The sequence below is a fragment of the Mus pahari genome, chromosome 5 (assembly GCF_900095145.1).
Source record: "Mus pahari chromosome 5, PAHARI_EIJ_v1.1, whole genome shotgun sequence".
In the NCBI taxonomy this organism is placed as follows: Eukaryota; Metazoa; Chordata; class Mammalia; order Rodentia; family Muridae; genus Mus; species Mus pahari.
The window spans coordinates 94,373,995-94,395,307 of record NC_034594.1 but is presented as its reverse complement, the minus strand read 5'-3'; the positions used below and the strand labels follow the sequence as shown (position 1 = coordinate 94,395,307).

The 21,313-nt window shown below is 48.4% G+C and overlaps 1 protein-coding gene and 1 pseudogene across 3 annotated transcripts in view; one reads left to right on the top strand and one right to left on the bottom strand.

The window, feature by feature from the left end:
- Ralb (RAS like proto-oncogene B) overlaps positions 1-21,313 on the top strand; it is a 34,968-nt gene that overhangs the window by 1,596 nt on the left and 12,059 nt on the right. For 2 of the 3 annotated variants that reach the window (XM_021197911.1, XM_029539283.1), the window contains exon 2: positions 19,229-19,391. In XM_021197911.1, the coding sequence (XP_021053570.1) occupies positions 19,278-19,391 (114 nt within the window). In that variant the 5' untranslated portion in view covers positions 19,229-19,277. Of the gene's footprint in view, positions 1-19,179; positions 19,392-21,313 lie in introns of all 3 variants that reach the window. The other variant, XM_029539282.1, reaches the window with a different exon arrangement.
- On the bottom strand, positions 3,705-4,092 carry LOC110321585 (annotated as a pseudogene).

Here is a 21,313-nt window from a genome sequence, read left to right as displayed (position 1 = left end):
CTGTCAGCTTCTAATCCAGTAGGCAGTGTTTAAGGTGTGGGAGTGGGCGTGGTTCTAGGATTCCATGAAATGCCCCCCTACCTCAGAGTCTCATGTAGTAAAGCATTGGTCATTGTCCTGTGACTCTCTGGGCCCTGAGAGAATATGGGGGTTCTGTCTACCTTATGACTTGGCTTCTTGTCTACCAAGAGGTAAATAGCTTCCTCTACAGTGCACTCCCTCCATGATACAAAAAAACAAATGATACAAAGCAAAAGACCAATAAACCCTGGCTGAAGCTGTGGGGTATGTGTGTGTGTGTGTGTGTGCATGAGTGTATGAGTATATATGTGTATATGTATGCATTCTTGTATTTTTATTTATATGTGAATATGCATATATATGTATGTACTTTTTAGATTTATTTTTATGTGTGAGTATGTGTGGGGCAGGTACCCTTGGAAGCCAGAAGAGGGCGTGGCTGGGATCCCCTGAAGCTGGAGTTACAAGCAGTTGTGAGCTGCTTGGGCGCTGGGAACCAAGCAGGTCTCTGGACGAGCAGCAAATGTCCTTAACTGCTGAGCTGTCTCCCCAGCCCCCACCAGGCTACATGTGTGTATGTGTGTGTGTGTGTGTGTGTGTGCGCGCGCGCGTGCGCATGCACTAAGCACATATGTCGCAGACAGAGGGTGCTTTGTAGAGCATTTCTTTTCCTTCAACTTTTAATTTTCAGACTCAGTCTCTGGTTGTCAGGCTTGTGTGGCAAGTCCCTCTCTCCACTAAGCACTCTCTTGGCGTGGGAGCTTTTCTCTTTCTCTTTAAGTCTGTCCCACTAACAGGAAACTAACATATGGGGAAATAAGCTGAGGTGCGGGCCCTGTAGGTGCTCTGTTGATTCTGACCTCCTCAGAGTCTTTTTTATTTTTTTTAAAGATTTATTTATTTCATGTATATGAGCACACTATAGCTGTCTTCAGACACACCAGAAGAAGGCATCAGATCCCATTACAGATGGTTGTGAGCTACCATGTGGTTGCTGGGAATTGAACTCAGGACCTTTGGAAGAGCAGTCAGTGCTCTTAACCACTGAGCCATCTCTCCAGCCCCCTCCTCAGAGTTTTTATTTTCATGCACAGTGTGTATGTACACACAGGCGCGCGCGCGCGCACATACACACACACACACAAACACACACACTACAATGTGCTAGGAGTTAGACAGGGCCTTGTGCACGGCTAAGCAGCCCCCCCTATCCCCAGGGTTGCTCCCTTCCTTTCCAGTTACTTCCCACTGGAAACAGCACAGCGGCTGCTCTTATCTGAGATCCCAGTGAGGTTTTACCATGCCGGAGGAGATGTTGTTCCAGGAAAGTGTGGGTGTGAGTTACTAGATAGCTTTTGGAAAATAGGACCTAGACACATAAAGATAGAAACATGAGAACTGGAACCTTAAATGGAGTCTGGAGAATTTCTTGTGGCTGTTTAATGGTGGAGGACTTGGAGGTGCGCTTGGGGCTGGTTCCTTGTGCTTTGTCTGTTTGGTTGCTTTGGTGCTGGGAATGGAGTCTCAGATTTTTTAATTCTTAGGCCACAGAGATGGCTCAGTGGTTAAAGCAGTTGCCTTACAAGTGTAAGGACTGGAGCTTGGATCCCCAGAGCCCAGATAAATGCCTGGTGGGAGGGCAGCCTGTCTGTAACTCAAGCCCAGAAAGGTGGAGACGGGATCTCTGGAGAAAGTGGGCTAGCCCACGAGAGACTTGCCATACCAGTGAGCTCCGGGTGGGCTAGCCCACGAGAGGCTTACCATTCCAGTGAACTCCGGGTGGGCTAGCCCACGAGAGGCTTACCATACCAGTGAGCTCCGGGTTTTATTAAGGATGATTCTTGACATCAGCTTCAGCATCACCGTGCACGTGCACACGTGTGCAGAGCACCCATGGCACAAGCAGATGCGCATGCACACCTGTGTCTACTCAGACACAAAGAGTGGTAGAGAAATATCGTCACTGTTGCCTTGAAGTTCTTCAAGGTCCCTGCACTGGGAATGATGGCTTAAGGCTCCATAACAAGTTTGAACCCCGGGAGTTTGTGCTGTGTCGTTCCATCATGCTGAACCTCTCTGGAGTCTGTGACCAAACTCCCCCATTCATCTCATTTCTGAATGTGGGAACCATTGTTCAGACTTTGTCTGAAGCTGCAGTTGGAAACATAACAACAACCAGAACTATTCCGTTGGAACTTTGTGAACTGGGAAGGTCTCCAGTAAGACAAAATAAATGCAAGAACCATACCCTATATTTCCTCCACTAGCACAAGAGTCCCCCTTTGTGTGTGTGTGTGTGTGTGTGTGTGTGTGAGAGAGAGAGAGAGAGAGAGAGAGAGAGAATTGTGTGTTGATAATTACTTCTAAATGGCATCTGCTGTTAGATGGGCAAATTTTTTTTCTTTTTTTGAAATTTAACTTTACATGTATTTTTATGTGTATGTATGTGCTTGTGTCTGTTTATGTGTCCCATGTGTGTTCAGGAGTCAGAAGCAGTCAGAACCCTTGCTTGAGGTTCCCTCCACATCCCTTGAGGTGAGAGAGGTGGATTTGAGTCACTGTGTGGTTGCAGGAACTGAACCCAGGTCCTCTGGGAGAGCAACCAGCTCTCTTAATCATTGAGCCATCTCTGCAGGCACCCCTGTGAACTTCTGATCCTCATTCCTCTACCCACTCAGTGCTGGGATAACATGAGCACGCCTCCATAGACAGTGCTGAGGATTGAACCCGGGACTGCATGAGTGCTAGCCTCACATTCCACAATTGAGTCACATCCAGACTGCCACAGGCCTTCTCCAAGACTAGCTTCCATCTTTTTTTTTTCTTTTAAAATGTTTTCTTTTTGTGTGTTTTTGTTTTGAGACAGGGTCTCTCATGTAGCCCTGGCTATCCTGGGAACTCACTATGTAGCCCAGGTTGACCTCTGAGTTAAAGAGATCCACCTGCCTCTGCCTTTTAAGCACTAGGATTAAAGGCGCACCACCTTACCTAGCTTCCTTATAAACACGTTTTAGGCTGGACACTATTGAGGTGGTTTTTGTTGGGGTGCCTTCCAAAGCATGTGGGTACTGTAGAGGATAAAGACACATCTTGGGTTCCTGCTGTTCTAGAAACTTCCGTAGTATACTTGAAATTTCATGTTCTTCTGGTTCTTTGTCATTAGACACTAGAATTAATCAGCCAAATATGCAATAGCTTTAGAAATTAGAAATTTAAATCTTACTGTTCCCCAAACCAAATAGAACACAGAGATTCTCTTAGATCAACTCTAAAACAAGTTGATGGGGAAAAAAATGTTGATAAAGTGATCTCCGATCTCCGTGGCGAGCAGCTGAAAATGATTATCAGTCTGTGTGCGTGGAGATTGTGTGCACACATGTGTGGAGCTCAGAGGACAATATGTATCCTCTCTCTCTGAACCGTGTGAATCCCAGAGATAGAACCCGGGCTGCCAGGCTTGGCAGTGCCACCTTCCTCTGCTGATGCCACCTTCCTCTGCTGATGTCACCTTCCTCTGCTGATGCCACCTTCCTCTGCTGATGTCACCTTCCTCTGCTGATGTCACTTTCCTCTGCTGAGCCGTCTCACTTGTCCTTCTGCCTAATTACTTTTTTAAAAAAATTTAATTCTATTTTATTTTATTTTATTGTCCATGGAGGCTTTTCTGTTTGTGCTTTGCATCTCTAGAGAGCGGACCCCAGGGGTCTTCCTCCTGTATGTTTTGGTCTTGCTTCTTCGTGGTCCCTGATGCCAGCTGGGGTTGTCAGCACAATGAAACCAAACTGACTGTGTGGGCACAGACTGTTCTGTCATTTCTCTAGGTGTTTGAGTTGCACATCAAACCTAGGGTTGATCACTCTACACTTGTTCAATCTGCCTGTAAGGGTTCACGTCGACTTTCCCAGCTCTGTAATCATCAGTGATGTCAAACCCATCAATGTGACCGTGCTTCAAGATCACAGTTAGGAAGCGAATGATGGCTTTGGCACATGGCCTGATGAGGACCCGTTGTTTGCCTCTGGTCTCAGCATTGTTGGTGCTCTTGAGAGCACCTGCCAAGACATTCATGGTGATGAGGGGTCTTTAATTTTATTTTTGAGGCAAGGTCTCACTGTGTAACCCCCAATCTGAGGTAGTGCAAACAGGAGCATCATTATATAGAACAGGCTGGCCTGGCGCTCACAGAGGTCCTCCTGCTTCTGCCTCCCAGATACTGGATTAAAGATGTTCAACACTATGCCCAGCCACCTTCTGTTTTGAGATATGGTCTCCAATTGAAGCTGAGGCTTGCCCATTCTGTTAGACAGGCTGGCCAGTGAGTTCCATGGATTGTCCTGTCTCTGCCTCTTCTGTTGGGATTATAGACTTGTCACAGCACTGTTTCCATGGGGTCCTGGGGATCTGAAGCCAGAGCTTCACACTCGCATGGCCTGTGCTTTATCCACTGTAGTATCGTCCCAGCCCAGTCCTCTGGGCTTACCTCACACAGGTTCCGCCTCTCTCTACTGCATGACTACAAAGTGTCTGCTACTTCTGTTCTTTTGAGACAGGGTGTCATGTAGCTAAGACTATCCTTGAACTCTGTGTGTAGCTGAAGACAGCCTTCAACCCCCGATTTGCTTGCATCCACGTTCCATGGGCTGCATTATAGAGGCATACGTATCATACCAGCTTTATGTGGTTCTGGGAAAGAAATCCAAGGCTTTAAGCACATGAGGCAAGCACTCAGCTAGCTTGAGCCACATTTGCAGCCCTGTCTGCGGAGTCTTGACTGGACCTTGCTTCCTTTTGCTTCAGGACTTCCTTCCTCCCTGCAGAGAGAAGCAGTAAGTAGGAAGTGCTGAGCACAGCGGCCAAGAGAGGCAGGGCCGCTGGGCAAAGGTTTATGGGCCTGTTCAGAAAAGGGGTTAGATGTTATCAATGGTAAACCATTGGGGCGCTAAGGGAATTAGCATTTGCTGACGTAGAAAGTTCACATGGACTGGGGAGATGGCTCAGTTGGTAAGGGCTTGGAATGCAAGCACAAGTGGCCAAGCTTGTTCCCCAGGACCCATGCTAAAACAAGCAAAGCAGAACTGTCCTGGCAGCTTGAGTTTGTAATCTCAGTGCTGGAGAGGTGCACCCAGGGGCTTCCCCTGGGGCTTGCTCAGCTGATCTAGCCTGATCAGTGAACTCCAGGGCAGTGGGAGCCCCTGTGCCTGCCTAGAGTGTCTGAAGCCCTGGGCTCCATCCCCAGCGGCACAGAAAACCAGGTATGAAGATGCATACTCATATCCCCAAATCTGAGGTAGAGCCAACGGGAGCATCAGGAGCTGACAGTTGTCCTTAGCTGTAGAGAGAGTTCAAGGGTAGCCTGGGCTCCATGATACCCTGTCTCAGGAAAAAATATAAAAGGCAGAATACGTTTGAGGAATATACCTTATGTTGACCTCTGGCCTCCATGTGTACACACACACACACACACACACACACACACACACACACACACAGAGTTTACAGGGGCCTGTATGAACAGTGACTTGAAGTGGCTGAGGTGCCACAAGGGGTCTGGCAGCTGTGGCTGGTTGCTCTAACCTGGTTGTGGCAGAGTAAGTGGAAGATGGGGAGAGGGAAAGGCCCATTAGAGGTAAGAGTCAGGAGTGAATAGAGCTGTGGAGAAACAAGGGGATCTGGGATGATCACCTGGTCTGGCTTGACTAGTGATGTCTGATGTCACCACTCCTAGGGGCTTGTGTTACTATTGTGGGGGTGGGGCAGGTAGATAAGGAGTGCATTTATTCTGATTTCTTTCCACTGTTGTGATAAAGCACCCAGACTGCAAGTAGCTTGGGGAAGAAGGGGTTTATTTAGCTTTGAGGGAAACAAGGGCAGGGACTGGAAGGCTGGCTTGCCATTCAGTCTTTATGCAAAGACTCCACTCACTGACAAGGAAGTACAGCAGAAACCGTGGAAGACATTGCTTGGGTGACTCTCTGGCTCATGATTAGCTTGCTTTCTTAGATCACCCAGGGCCAAGTGCACAGGGAATGGAGCCGTCCACTGTGGGCTGGGTCCTCCTACATCATATAACAATGCAGACAGTCCAGTCCGCTAGGCACTTGCCCGCAGGCCAAGCCCTCACTGGAGACTTCCTTCCGAGGTGACTGCAGGCTGTGTTAAATTGGTAGTTAAAGCTAACTAGGGTACTACTCACGCTTTTGTTTGTTTATTTGACTTGTGTGTGTTTGTGAGTACACACTTGCATACCACAGGGCAGCTTTGAGAAGTAGGCTCTCTCCTTCCTCCATGTGCTTCCCAGGAATTGAACTCAGGTTGTCAGGCTTGGCAACAAGTGGCTTTTCTTGTCAAGACATCTTGCTAGCCTGAGGATCAGACTTTAAGGGTAGAGGGCTGAAGAGTGGAGAGATCTATCTGGGGACTGCTGAATTTGAAATTCCTGCAAGACAGCCAGATGGGGTAAGGAAGGCAGAGGGGCCTGGGCTCTGTCCTCCAGTTTGTGGAGACACTGGAAGCCACTTGGATAGGTGTGCTTAGTCCAGGGAGAGTGGAGGAGTGAGAAGCGTGGCAGCCTGAGCCTGAGAAAACCTTAGAGAAGAGTTAGGCCCCGGGGAAAGCGAGCTCTGCTGTCTAGAAGGATGGGCATTGCCAAGTGGGAGCAGCGGGTCGGAGAGGAGCGATCGATGATCCTGGTTCGTGGTTTAAAATGCCTTTAAAGTGACGTGCCATGAGACTGGTTATGTGATTTTCCTTTCTCTTGAATTCCTTCCCTGGCCAGCGTGGTAGTTGGGATGAGGGGGTGGAGTTGGTCTTTGCAGGAGGACCTGGCAAGATGTTACCGAAGCCTGGGGTGGCAGTGGAGACTAGAAAGAATATGCTGAGATCGGCGTTTAATAGGTGCTTGAGTGAGTGATTGGAATGATTACAGGTCTGGGGCTGTGGTGTCCGAATATTATGCCCCCCCCATAGCTATATTTGAACACCTGGTCCTGGTTGGTGGTGCTGTTTGGGGAGGCTTAAGGGGTACAGTCTTGTTGGAGGAAGTATGTCACTGGAGGAGAGCTTTGCAACCCGTTTGAGTTACCAAACACTTGCCTATTTCCAGTTTGCTCTCTTAGCTTCGTGCTTGTAGTTCAAGCTGTGAGCTTTCAGTCGCTGCTGTAGTCACCATGCCTTCGATTGCTGCCATACATAACCCCCGCCACGGACTCTAACCCCCTGGCACCATGACCCTGGATAAACTCTTCCATAAGTTGCCTTAATGCCACAGACAGACAGACCAGAGGCAGCATATCAGGACCCCTGGGTGAGATCAGGTCCCCATGGCAGAGCGAGGGTCCCTTTTTACACATTTAGAGGAAGGAGGAGGTTTTATACCACGCGATTGGTAGTTATAGAACATGCTTGCTGCCAGGCCGTCTCTGATTCCTGTTAACCTGGGGTCTTGTATACAGAGTCAGCTGTAAGGGTGCCGAGAGCAAGAATCCACGGAAGCAAGTTAATGGGAGAGCTTTAAAAAATGCGGTGGCCCTGTCTAACATGAGTGCAAAGGATCAAGGAGGGGTGGAGAACCAGGATCAGGTGAGGTTCATGGTATGGTGGGCCTGAAACTTAGTGTTCTAGGAACTGCTAGAGTCAGAGCCGGGGCTCAACAGGACAGTGAAACAGACCAGTTGTAGTGAAAAGCAGACAGAGGAGATTTACCTCACATGGCTACACTGGGAAGAGCAAGCAAAGAGGTCTGAGGACCCTTATAAGCCCTTCAGGGTCCCAACATGAGGCTCATGTATAAACAGAAGGCAAGAGCTGTGCATAGCCAAGCTGTCCTGGTCAAGATGTGGTCATGCCCATCACTGACCCAGCCTTGTTTCAGGGCCAGCTCTCCTGCAGGGGGTCTGACAGGCTGTCAGCACTGTGTGAAGTCTCTTCCTGAGAGAGGAGCCCCTCTCTGCCTGGCACCAAGGCTCCTGTCTCCTTCTCTCAGTATGATATTCCCAGGGAAAAGCCAGTTTCATGGGTCCATTGTCAGAGCACAGTATCGCTTCTGGAATATTCTCATTCTCGCCTGGACAGTTACAGTGGGGAGGATCTGCACCTGCACGAACAGGGTGGTTTCTGAGGACCGTGAAGTCAGAAGCAGAATTTGTGTCCTCCGTCCATCAGGGAAGTGACCAGGAAGGAGATCTGGCAGTGACAGAGCATGCATGGCCCTGGGAGGCGAGGCCTTAGCCGAATGGGAATTTTGAAACAACGAGATGAGTGACTAAGAAGAGCAGACAGGAAGTGACTACGAGGACAGAGAAAGGACACAAGTCTGACCTGGTCACCACAGGCCTGGGGAGGCCAACACCAGATGCTTAAAATCTGGAGTCTTTAAGGACAAACGTAGAGGAACATTCTTAGAACAGAAGAATGCTATGGTATCCCTAGTGTTTGGGGATGGTGGGTCAGTCTCTGCTGAGGTGGATGAAGTGTTGAGCTGAGAGTCCCGGTCATGGGCAAGTGTGGAACATCCTCATGCCTGTCCCAGGAGAGACAGAGCTATGTTCAGGGTGTGCTGGCCTGGCAGAGCCTGTTCTAGCACTGCCCGCCACAAGCCTTGGCAAAGGAGGCCGCTCACTCACTGTGTGTACCGCCTAGGCAGGGAGAGAAAAGACATGGCCGTTGTAGCAGTCAGAGCTGACCTGCAACCAGGACCAACCCACATGCCCATTGCTTGTTTGGAAAGTCATGTTCTTAGTGTTACACACACACACACACACACACACACACACACACACACACACACACGTGAAAGTAACCGGCAAGGAATTTCTTTCTTCATTTTTAAAAATCTTGCTCATTATTTCTATGTTTATAGTTGTTTTGCCTGTGTGTATGTCTATGTACCATGTGCATGCAGTATCTGCAGGAGCCACAAGAGGGCATTGGATCCTCCTGTTACAGACAGTAGTGAGCTACCATGTGGGTGATGGGAATTGAACCTGGGTCCTCTGAAAGAGCAGTCAATGTTCTTAACTACTGAGCCCCAGACAATGTCTTTTTGTAAAAAGGGTGCCACCACCCAAACCAGGATAGCAAGCCGCATACAAGGCCAACGTGGCCGCTGTCTTTTACGCCTATGGAAGACAGGGTGGGGAGAGGCTGTTCTTTTTTGGCTGAGGTTGAGCCTCACAGTCCCCCCCCCCCTCCAGGTGACTAATGTGGAAGGCAGCCAGCAGCAAGAAAGCGAAGGAAAGGGGTCTTGAGCCATCACAGTCTGGCGATGCAGAGGGTCGCGGGGGCGGGGAGGCTCTGGGTAAGGTTGTACAAGGTGGGAGATGAAAAGATTTGAATTCTTTTGCCTAAAATTGTAGGAGGTAGAGGGATTTATGAATCCTTTGTTCTTGGCAACTAGTCACCTTTGATAGAAAAACTAAAACCTGTTTCTCACAAGCTGAATGTGGAGGTGCGCATCTGGGACTCAGAAGGCTGAAGTGTGTGTGTCAGTGGCCTACTGGTGTTTCCTTATGAATTCTCCTGGGTGGCTCAAAACACATCCATTCTATATTCCTTTCTTTTAAAACAGAAAAGAGCTCACTTTTAGTTTTTAATTAGTGTGTATCTGCGTGTGTACCTGTGTCTCCGTGTCTGTGTCTGTCAGCATATGGGTTTGTAGATGTGACTACAGGTGCCTACAGATGGGGTACAGAGAATGGCTTTGGACCTCCTGCAGCTGGAGATACAGGCAACCACCCAACATGGGTGCTGCGAACTGAGCTCGGGCATGTGTTCTTAACTGATGAGCGGCCTCCCTAGCCAGCCAACCCGCTTTTCCTCCCCACTCCTTCTCCCTCCCTCTATCTTTGTCTTTTCCTTTTTGTTTGGCACAGGGCCCTGTCATTTCCAAGGCTAGCCTGGAACCACCGGTCTCTTTGCCGACTTATGAGTACCACATTTTTACAATAATGAGTTGTTTCCTTCAAGGCAATGGATGAGGTGCTTTTTAAGTATCTTTTTACAAGTATCTACCTTGTGTGTGTGTGCTTATGGTGTGTGTCTGCGGGTGTGCATGTCTGTGCATGCGCTTGTGGGGGCCAGAGGTCAGTCAGCTGTTTTCTGTCATGCTTCAGTTTTTTGAGTCCGGGTCTCTCACTGAAGCTAGTGCTCTAAGTTTTGCAAGGTTGGCTCTGGGATCTGCCTCTGCACCCTCCCAGTGTGTGTGGGGAGGAATCCGGGGGGGGGCACATATGTGTGTTGTCGGCAGGGGGGGTCCGGGGGGGCACATATATGTGTTGTCGGCAGGGGGGGCCCGGGGGGGGCACATATGTGTGTTGTCGGTGGGGGGGGCCCGGGGGGGTACATATGTGTGTTGTCGGCGGGCATGGAGTTGGCTGGGGATCTGAGTTCAGGACGCTGTCCACGGCAAGTACTTCCTCCCCAACCACTGAACTTTGCATTAGTTATGCAGTATTTTCAAACCTGGGATCCAAGTGCTATTCTGTATTGGAGCAAGCTGTTGGAAGAGAGAGGGACTCATTCCAGTTGAGATCTTCATAATTTGGTTTTAGCAGGAAGTAGTCTAATAAACTCTTCAATTTGTCTTAGAGTTACTATTGCTGTGATGAAAATCCACAGCCAACTTGGGGAGGACAGGGTTGTGCCTGTCCTTTATTTATTTATTTATTTTTGATGTATATGTGTTTGTCTGTGTGGGGCAGTGGACCATGCCAGAAAACTGGATAAGGTTGAGTGGATTCAGAACTCTCCGTACTCTTATACCCGAGAACCATAGGTGTTTCATCTTCTCCCGACCAGGTTCCTGTCCTGTAACACATGACCACGGCACCCCATGGAGAGGATTGTGACAATCAGTCACCTAGGGGCAGCACTCCAAGCCCCTCCAATGCAGATGAGGCATCCCTAACATCTCACACCCAGACAATAGCAAGCATTGGCTGTCAGACCCCAGCCCACCCCAAAATGTACAAAAGACCCCATCCACAAGGAATAACGCAGGAGTTATTTCATTAAGGACCGTCTGAGAGTGTCTGTCACAAAGAGCTGAAACACTTCAGGGAAGAGAAGTTCTCTCCCAAAGCTTTCTCTACTGGAAGCTGCTCAAGCCAACGGAGGTCACTTCCTGCTCCATGGCCGCGACCTTGGCTCCTAGACAGTGTGCTGCACCAACTCTGGAGCAGAGGTAGCTCTGCAGTAGAGACCTGGCACCTCACCTGCCTGGGGCTCCCCTCCCTGCTCGCACTGGCCTTCCACAGAGCAGAGCAGCACTGGCCTGGGAAGATCAACTCCCCCTCACCCTTCAGAGAGTGCAACTCTGGCTGCTCCAGCTGGGCCAGAGCCCCGAAGATCTCGGATCTCTGCAGATAACATCCAGTGCACAGACCAGCGTGTGTGTGTGTGTGTGTGTGTGTGTGTGTGTGTGTGTGTGTGCGTCCAGGTGCCCATAGAGGCCAGGAGAGGGTGTTGGATCCCCTGCAACTAGAGTTATAAGTTGTGTGAGACCATGGTGGGTTCCAGGGACCACGCCCTAGTCCTGTGAAGAGCAGCAAGCACTTTTAACTGCTGAGCCATTTCTCCAGCTCCTAAAGAGCAGACGGCATCATAGCTTATATTTCCTGCATCTTGATTCCCACCCCACCTCTCCTTTAGTGGTGCATCCTAGACATTTCCCAGGACAGGAGATGGGGATGTTCCTCTCTCTCTTTAATAGCCGCATACTCTAAACATTGGCTCATTCATAATTTACAAAACTATTTCTAGTTAGTGGATTTTTTCCAGTTTATTGCATTGTATGTAAACACCAAGAAAAATTCTTGCACTCTTACAATCTCAGCATATAGGATTTATGTTTGCCCACAGTATCCATTTCCCCATATATTTGTGTGTGTGGTACTTGCGTGTGTGTCAGCACACATTTGTATACAGGTTCACGTATTCCTGTGTGTCCCTGCATGCCGAGGTCCTAGGTCAAGTTTGGGTTTCCCTCCATCATTCTTTACATTATTCACTGAAACAGGGACTCTCAGTTGAACCCAGAGCTCAATGATTGGGCTACTCTGGCAAACGAGCTTGCTCTGGGGATGCCTTGTCTCTGCCTTCTGATGCCTAGAATTTCAGACAGGCTGCCTGGCATATATATGGATTCTGAGGATTTGAACTCCTGGCCTCACATTTATGAGGCAAGTGCTTTATCCACTGAGCCATCTCGACAGCCCCTTCCCACTCTCTTCCTACATTCTTTTAGCTTTATACAAGCTAATGTTTTGTTTGCATTTTCTTAAGTAGCCTCGAAGTTAGGTGTGACTCCATATATTTAGTAACCATATTTACCTCCCTCCCAGTGAATTACTTCATATTCTGCTTATTTTAAAAAGTTAGTGTGGAAGGTGGAGGATCAGAAGTTCAAGATCATTGCTATGGCAGGTTTGGGGTCAATCCGAGGTATTTGAAATCCTCTCTCAAAAAGCCCAAATGGAAAAAAAAAAAAAAAAAAAAAAAAGGAAAATAAATAGAGTCTAAAATTGCATTGTTGGCCTCCAGGGCAGGACCTTCATACATTCCAGATGTCATTTTGCCGAATGCTGCGCTCTTTCTGATCGTGTCAGTCTTCCGAAAGCCCCACCCTCCGTTCTGCCTTCACGGCTTCTCCAGCTGCGCAAGTTCCTTTGACCGTTCTTACCATGTTTGATTTTCTGATTTTTCCCGTCGTTGCTTTCTGTTGGGAACTCCTGTTTGAAGTAGTCTGGAAGTTAAGTGGTCACCTTCCTCTTTGAGTTCCAGCTTTCTAAGTGAGTCTGGGGTTTCCTTGTCAGCCCTTCCCTTTAACGGCCAAGTCCACAGCCTGCTGTAGTCTTAGTCCTCCAAACGTCGCTTGCAAGGCGGTGCTGAGCTGCAGGTGACTGGAAGTTCGTGTGTGTGTGTGTGTGTGTGTGTGTGTGTGTGTGCGCGTGTTCTTGTGCCCCCTCCTGTCAAGTAGGCAAATGCCATGGTGTATGAGGAGAACATGCAAGTATCTTTTATTTTTAAATGTTATTTACTAATTATCCATTTAAAGGACTTTACTTACACCTGTGTGAGTGTATGCCCCATGTGAACAGGTGTCCTGAGAGGCCAGAGGAGGATGCTGGGTTCCCAGGAGCTGGAGCTGATGGCAGCAGAGAGTTGCCTGACGTGAAGGCTGGATGTTCTCTGGAGACAGCAAATGCTTTCCTCTCCTGCCCAGGGTATCGGTTTCCTTTTCTTCCAGACACTCTCTGGAGGTATAGCAGCCAACAATGCTGATTCTTACCTGAACTAGCCTTTTTATTTTAGTTTTACATTTCTTTATTATCAGTGTGTGTGTGTGTGTGTGTGCTCTATGTGTGTGTGTGTGTGTGTGCTCTATGTGTGTGTGTGCTCTATGTGTGTGTGTGTGCGCGTACATAATGCCAGGTATAAGTGTGTCTAGAACAACTTGCAGGTATTGGCTCTGTCCTTCCTCTTTTGCCTCTGGGGCTGGAACTCAGGCTGTCAGCTTGGGTGGGTAGTGTCTGTCCCCACTGAGCCGTCTCACCCGCCTCTGCATCAGTCTTTTTAATATGGTTGTAAACACTGGCTTTGTAACTCACGTGCACACTGTGCATTTACCAGCCTGCCTTGGCTTTCTGTGGTCGGGAGCCGTCCCTTCTCCCCTCTTTCTTTAGTCCTTATCGTAGGCGTGGCTTTGTGGGTTCCTGATCTCCTTGGCTTTGTAGAGGTCATGGGTGCTGTCTCTCAGATATCTGTCTGGAGACAAGCTCTCTCGGAACCAGGAACTTGTCATGTAGACTGGACTAGCTGACCACCGAGGCCCGAGCTCCACCAGTCTGCCCCTCTAGCCCTGAGGTTCACAAGCATGCACCCCTACAACTCTCCTTTCAATTTCAGGTCCTCCCGCTTCCAGGGCACTTTCCTGCCTCAGCCCCAGGTTCTGAATTTTTCAATGATGCGTTGTAATGAGCTTTTCTTTGTTGTAACAAAGTATTTGGCAAAAATCAAACGTAAAGAGGAAAGGTGCTGCAGGCAGTGGTGGCACTCGCCTTTTGTCCCAGCCCTCAGGGGTAGAGGCAGGGGGATCTCCGAGGTTGAGACCAGCCTTGGAGTAAGTTCCAGGATGGTCAGGGCTACACAGGGAAACCCTTTGCTAAAACAACAACGGCGGCAAACAAACAAACAACAAAAGAGGAAGAGGGAGAGGAGGAAAGGTTGTTTGGGTCATGGACCCAGGAGCTCATGGTTGCTTGGGCCTTTACTCTGGGTCTAAGGTGAGAGGTGGGACAACATGGAGGAGAGTGGGGGGCAGGCAGAGTGGTCCAGGCCTGTCAGCAGGGAAGTGCTCTCTGTCTCTGTCTGTCTCTCTGTCTGTCTCTCTCTCTCACACTGTCTCTCTGTCTATCTCTCTGTCTCTCTTTGTCTCTGTCTGTCTCTGTGTCTCTGTCTCTCTCTGTGTCTCTCTCTCTGTTTCTCTCTCTCTCTGTCTCTCTCTCTCTCTGTGCACACATGTGCATGCCTGTGTGTATGTGTGTGTGCGCTTTTGCATGTCTTGTTTCTGTCTGTCTGTATTCTCATTTAGATACATTCTAAACATTCTCACATTCTCCAGTCATTTCCTGGCTCTTTTGTACAGTCACACAGTAGGGTGTTTTTTGGTTTGTTTGTTTGTTTGTTTTGTTTTTGTTTTGATTTGATGTTGTTTGTTTTAAGGCAAAGGCTGTGTCTCTGGAATGGTTGCCTGCAAAGTCAGAAGCAGAATCAGCCACAGTAAATGGTCTGTGTGTAACCCAAACAGGGGTCAGATTTTATCTCTAGGGGCAGCCCAGGGGTGGGTATGTCGGGAGTGATTGAGTGACACTTGGCTGTCCTAGGTCCTTCCTTAACCCTAGCAGGTCAGCTGCAGCTGTGGCCTAAGTGGGAACATCAACTTTGCTTACTTCCCATTTGCTCTTAAACAACAGCAACAAAAGCTAGATCTCATGGCTGGAGAGAAGACAGAGAGGTTAGTAGCATGGCTTCTCCGCACCCGTATTGGGGGGCTCCCAACTGCCTGTAACTCCAGCTCCAGGGGATCGGATGCACCATCGCCCATGTGTGCGCACACACTCCCGAATAATTTAAAGGGGGCCGGGGGTGGGGTGGGGGAAGTCCAGATCTCATGCATCTATTTCTGGCCTCAAGCTCCCTACGCAGCTGAGGGTAAGCTTGAACTTGTGATTTTACGTGTTCCTCCACACAAGGTTTATGTGGCGGTGCAGGGGATCAAACCTAGAATGCTGGACAGGCGCTGTGTGGACTGAGCCACATCAGAGTCTCTGTATTTTTGGACTTGGAGCAAAACAAAGGATTTGGTCTCAGTGATTATCATTGGTGATTAATCATTGGTGATTATCATTGGTAAAGAATAGACTTTATTTAAAATGAAACAGACAAACAACAGGAGTAAGTGGTCCTAAGCTCATTCGGTAAATGTCTGCCATACAGGCATGAGGAGCTGAGCACAGATCTCCAGAACTCATGAAAAGCCAGGGAGGGCTGTGTGCACCTGGGACCCCAGCACTGGGAAATGCAGACACAGGCAGGATCCTGATGTTCATTCCAGGTTCCTCAGGAAACTCTGCCTCAAAAAAATAAAGGGGGCTCCGGGGAGATGGCTTCCTGTCGAGACTGTCTACCAGAGTTTGATTCTGGAACCCATGTGGTTGAAAGAGAGAATCAACCCCCGCAAGCTGCTCTCTCATTTCCACACATGTGCTATGGCATGGATGTTCACACAGGCACACACACACACACACACACACACACACACACACACACACACAGGACATAAGCTATTGGAATTAAAATAAATTAAAAATAAAGGTGTCAAGTGACTGAGGAAAGAGAGCCAGAGTTCACTCCTTCATGGATGTGCGTGTATATCTGTGCCCATCCCACACTATAAAGTACATACAGCACATGTACACACATGCCAAATGTGCATACTAAAGCCTGTATAGTGCATAATTTGGTTGTCTGCATGTGTTTGAAAGGACCCTGCTCCCAGCCTGGTCCATTTCCATCGAGTTCACAGAAACAGAGTTGGCGGTGAGAAATTGTGGGCCTTTTCGGTGGTATGGGTTCCAACCACATTTCCCAGCCCCATCTCTGCAGGAAACAGTTAGTGGTTGTAAACGAGGCCAAAGGTATTTTCAAGTTCCTGAATCACAGCCTTGTGGGGCGCCTGTACCCCCATTCCTTCTATTTCTATCCCCACTTAGATGTGCTTAATTATCTAGTTAATTGCTTAGCTCACTCATTAAAAAGCACATAATTAGCATGGGGGTGTAGGGCGGATAGATGGATGCCTGGTGTGGGCAGGTACCTGAGGAGGTGCCGGGAAGGCAGATCTGTGACCTTGACTTTGAGCAGCCCAAGGCCATGCCTGGAGCTCACACCAATGCTAAGGGGTCCCAAATCATCAAGAAAATGACAAATTATGTTCAGCCTGCCTGACTGCAAAAACAGATAGAGTACATGAGAAATAGTTGCAAAACGACCTATGCCCTCAAAGGATTTAAATACAAGGGTGTCTATCCAGAGTCATGCGGTTAACAGTGAATGCTAGGCCAGGTATGGCAGTGCACGCTTGTATCCCAGCACTCAGGAGGCTGGGGTGGGGGAGAGTCCTGAGTTCCAGGCCAGCCTGGGTGACTCAGTGAAACCTTGTCATAAAAGAAAACAAAACCCAAACATTACTCCAACCGAACAAATCAGTCCCGTAAAGAACACGGCTAGGGAGTTAGCATCATCAGTCAGGACCTCCGTGCAAGGATGAAGGTCAGATCTCAGATCCCCAGAACCTATGAGAAAAGCCCACATCTCTGACTCTGATGCTTGGGTGAGAGAGACAGGAGGCTCCCTTGAACTTTCTGGTCAGCCAGCCCAGCTGAAGCAGTGAGGTCCAGGTTCAGTGAGAGACCCTGCCTCAAAAGACAAGGTGGGGAGCCAGGTGAGAGGCACAAGCCTTTAATCCTAGCACTTGGGGGGGGGCTGTGATGGTGTGACTGAGACATGGCTCCATTGCTTGGGCATTCAAATGCTTAGGATGTTGTTTGGGGAGGCTTAGGGGGCGTGGCCTTGCGGGAGGACCCAGCCTCTGCCTGCAGCAGTGCTTCCCTGCTGAAGGACTCTCCTCCCACAGGAACCTGAGCCAGATAAACCCTTCCTCCTATAAGCTGCCTTGCTCGAAGTGTTTATCACAGCAATAAAAAAGTAACTAAGATGGAAGTGCAGGCATGTGGAGCTCTGTGAGTCCAAGGCCAGTCGGGGCTTCAGAGTGAGTCCCTGTTTCAGAGATTTTAAAATAATTTTTTAAAAGGTTGAGGAGCCACACTATACATATACACATACTACACATACATGCACACACATGCTATATACACACAAACATATATACATACTATATATATTGTATATACACATACCCATACAATATACATACACAGTATATGTACACACATATACATTCATGCATTTGTACTTAAACACATATACACATAGGCACCCACACACTGTACATACATACTTTCATACACACACATATTATATACATATGCACATACATGTTCACATATACACTATACATACACATATATACAGGGACTCACACATACACCCATGCACACACTATACACACAAACATGTACACTATACACACATGCATACTATGTATATACATATACACAGACTATATACAGGTACACCATGTACACACTATACACACAGACATACACTTACACTCTACACACACATGCACAGTATTTTAGGCATTCTGAGTGATTTGTTTTCGAGTCCACCTGACTTTAAGTTTTTTTCTTAAGTTTGAGACAGGGTCTTTCTTATGTATCCCAGGCTAGCCTTGAAGGCTATATATAGCTGAAGATGGCCTTGAACTTATGGTCATTTTTTCCTTTGCTTTCTTTAGTGCTGGGATTAAAGGTCACTTCTCTTGCTTCGTCCATCCAATCTTTCAATAATGTTATTTTTTCCCCCAGATGTTGTTTTTGCCTCTGTTAAAGTTGATCAAGCCCTTATTTGTCTAACACCGGCCTGCAATGTCCTCTAGGGGGTGTGTGCTGACTTCTGTTCCAATCTGTATTGGAGGCTGGGATGGTGGGTGTGTGCTGCCCCCAGTGGGTAGCCTTTGCTTACACCTCAGAGAGGTTTTGTGGTTCTCTGTGTCTCAGGCTGTAGCTTGCTTTGCCGCTAATTGCCTGGCTTTGGAGAGATGCTGTGGCTACAGCTTTTTAGCGAAAACTCCCCTGCTTCAGGATCTCTGGTGATCAAGGAGCCTCTTGGTTGTTAGAATGTTCGTTTCTCTAACATATTCATTCAAAACCATTTTAAGTTGTTTTTTGCATGTGAATGTTTTTGCCTGCTTGCACACCTGTGTACTACATGCACGCCTGGTACCTGTGGAGCCCAGAGAGTGTATCAGATTCCCTGGGACTGGAGTTACAGTCAGTTCTGAGCCCCCAGTTGGGTGATGGGAATCAAACCCGGGTCCTCTGGAAGAGCAGCCAGTGCTTTTAATTGCTGACCCATCTCTCTAGTTCAGTCCTGTCCCGTGTCCCCATCCCCTCCTCTGTCCTCCCCCCATCACTCTGGGGGACAGGTTCTGGGTGGCCTGGAATTCACTTTGTGAGGCATCTCTGGCTTGGGCTGTATTGACTTTTATAAAGTGACCAGTTCCTTGCCCCATCCCTAAGGGACTTGGAATTCTGCAACTCCCATTTCTCCTTCTCAGCTTTGTCCTATCCTGGTTCCCCTTGGGTAAGTGGCTTCAGAGTTGCCAGGCTGTCGTGGCTCTTCCTCTTCAGGCCCTTCTCTGTTGGAATGGGTTAAGTGTTTCTAAGATTCGGGGGAGGGCTGGAGAAAGGGCTTGGTGCTAAAGTGACCACCCCGAACTCCAGCCCCAGGGGATCTGACATCCTCTTCTGGCCTCTGAGGTTACCACATTCATGTGTGCCCACACATGCACACCCAGGCACCCACACATACACACACACACACACACATACACACACACACACACACATACACACAATTTAAAATGAAAATCAAACATTTATAGTGTAGGAATGTCTGTCATATGTCATTTGCTTTCAGCTGGATAGGACACACACCATCTCCAAGCTCTCGTCTCTGTCACCTGCAGCTCCTCACCTGGGCCATCTGTCCGTGTGTCCCCACCTCCGACCAGCAGGATGGCTGCCAACAAGGGCAAGAGCCAGGGCTCCCTGGTACTTCACAAGGTCATCATGGTTGGCAGTGGAGGGGTCGGCAAGTCAGCCCTGACGCTTCAGTTCATGTATGACGAGGTAAGAGATGCCAGCACAGCCTGTGCCTGCTGTGATGTCACGTGTGTCTGCTCCAGATGTGTTCTATGTCCCTTTCCCAGTGGGGTTTTTGAAAAGCTGCTGGTGCAGGGGGTCCCAGCAGAAGATTCTGGTTGCCGACACAGTGCTGATTTTAGTGGTCGCAGAAATGGAGTTCCTCTGCACACTATGTTTCCAGCCTTATGTGCCCTTTCTTTGAGACAGGAGCAAGGGAAGAGAGACGCCTCTGTATATGTGCTATAACTTAATTTTTTATTTTAAATTATGTGCATGCTGGAAAATGTGTGTGTATGGGGGGGCGGGGTTATTTAGAAAAGTGCAGTTGCCTTCAGAGGCCAGAAGAGGGCATTGGATGACCTGGAGTTGGACGCAGTTGGAGTTGCCTAATGTGTGTTCTGAGGACCAAACTCCTGTTGTCTCCAAGAGCAGCAGGTACTTGTCGCCACTGGGCCATCTCTCCAACTCCAACATTTTTTTTTTTTTTTTTTTTTGGATAGAATCTCCTGTAGCTCAGGCTGGCCTGGAACTCACTATGTAGCCTAGGATGACCTTGAACTTCTAACCTTCCTATGCCTCCCCTTGCTGGGATTATAGGTGCTACCTTGCATAGTTTATGAGGCTCTGGTGATGGAGCTGGGGGCTTCACAGGTGAGATGTGGGCACTCAACCAACTCAGCTACTCCCCAGCACCAGGTCTTGAGTGTCTCCGAAAGGGTCGAATGTTAAAGAACCGACCCTCAGCCTACAGCACCTTGGGAAGTTGAGCTCAGCAAGAGAGGTTAGGTCATTGGAAATGTGTCCTTAAAAGAGATATTAGAGTCCCACTTCCTTCCAGCCTTTACTCTGCTTCCTGGTTGCCGGGATGTGAGAAGCCATTTCTGCTGTTCCTTGCACCTCCTCCTCTGCCTTACCTCAGGCCCTGAGGACCATGGAGTGAAGCTCTGAAGCCATCAGTCAAAAATAAACCTTTTCTCTTTTATTCATTTTGGGGTGTGTGTGTGTGTGTGTGTGTGTGTGTGTATGCATGTCACACCACTCTGGAGGTCAGAGGACAACAGGGAAGAGTCAGTTGTCTCTCATGAACCACACGTGGGTCCTGGATTCAAACGCCAAGTTTTCAAGCTTGGAGACACTCACTAAGCCAACTTGCTAACCCCAAAATTCACTCTTTCGCCATGTACATCCTAAGCAGGTGTGATCACGTATACCTATAATCCTAACACTCCGGAGGCTGAGGCAGGAGGATCATGAGTTAGAGGCCAGCCTGGGCTTTGTAGCAAAGCCCCGTGTCACAAAAAGAAAATATAAAATAAGGAATTGTCTCAGGCACTTTCCGGTTGCTGTGATATTAAACCTTGACGAAAGCAGCTCACAGGAACAAGGTTCTTGGGGTTACCATCTGTTATTGGCGAAGGCGTGGTTGCAGGAGCAGGTGGCTGGCTGGTCACACTGCATCCACACTCAGGAAGCCAACAGTGAACAGGCTGTTAAACTCCAAGGCCACCTTCAGTGACCCACTTCGTCCTGGAAGGTTCCATTTCCTAAAATCTCCACAACCTTCCCAAACGGTGCCACCTTTTCTAAAATTGTCCTTTGACTTGTCAAAGTTTTACATTTAAAAAAATGTAATCAATTTATTTTATGTGTATTGTTGTTATGCCCAGTGTGGATGCCTGTGCACCACATGTGTGTAGTACCCACAGAGGCCAGAAGAGGGCAGCAGATTCCCTGGAACTGGAGTCTTACACAGAAAGTTAAGCTGCCATGTGGGTGCTGAGAATTGAACTCATTTCCTCTGGAAGAGCTCAACTGCTGAGCCATCTCTCCAGCCCTGAAAGTGTGTGTGTGTGTGTGTGTGTGTGTGTGTGTGTGTGTGTACGTGGTATGTGTGTGTGTGTGTGTGT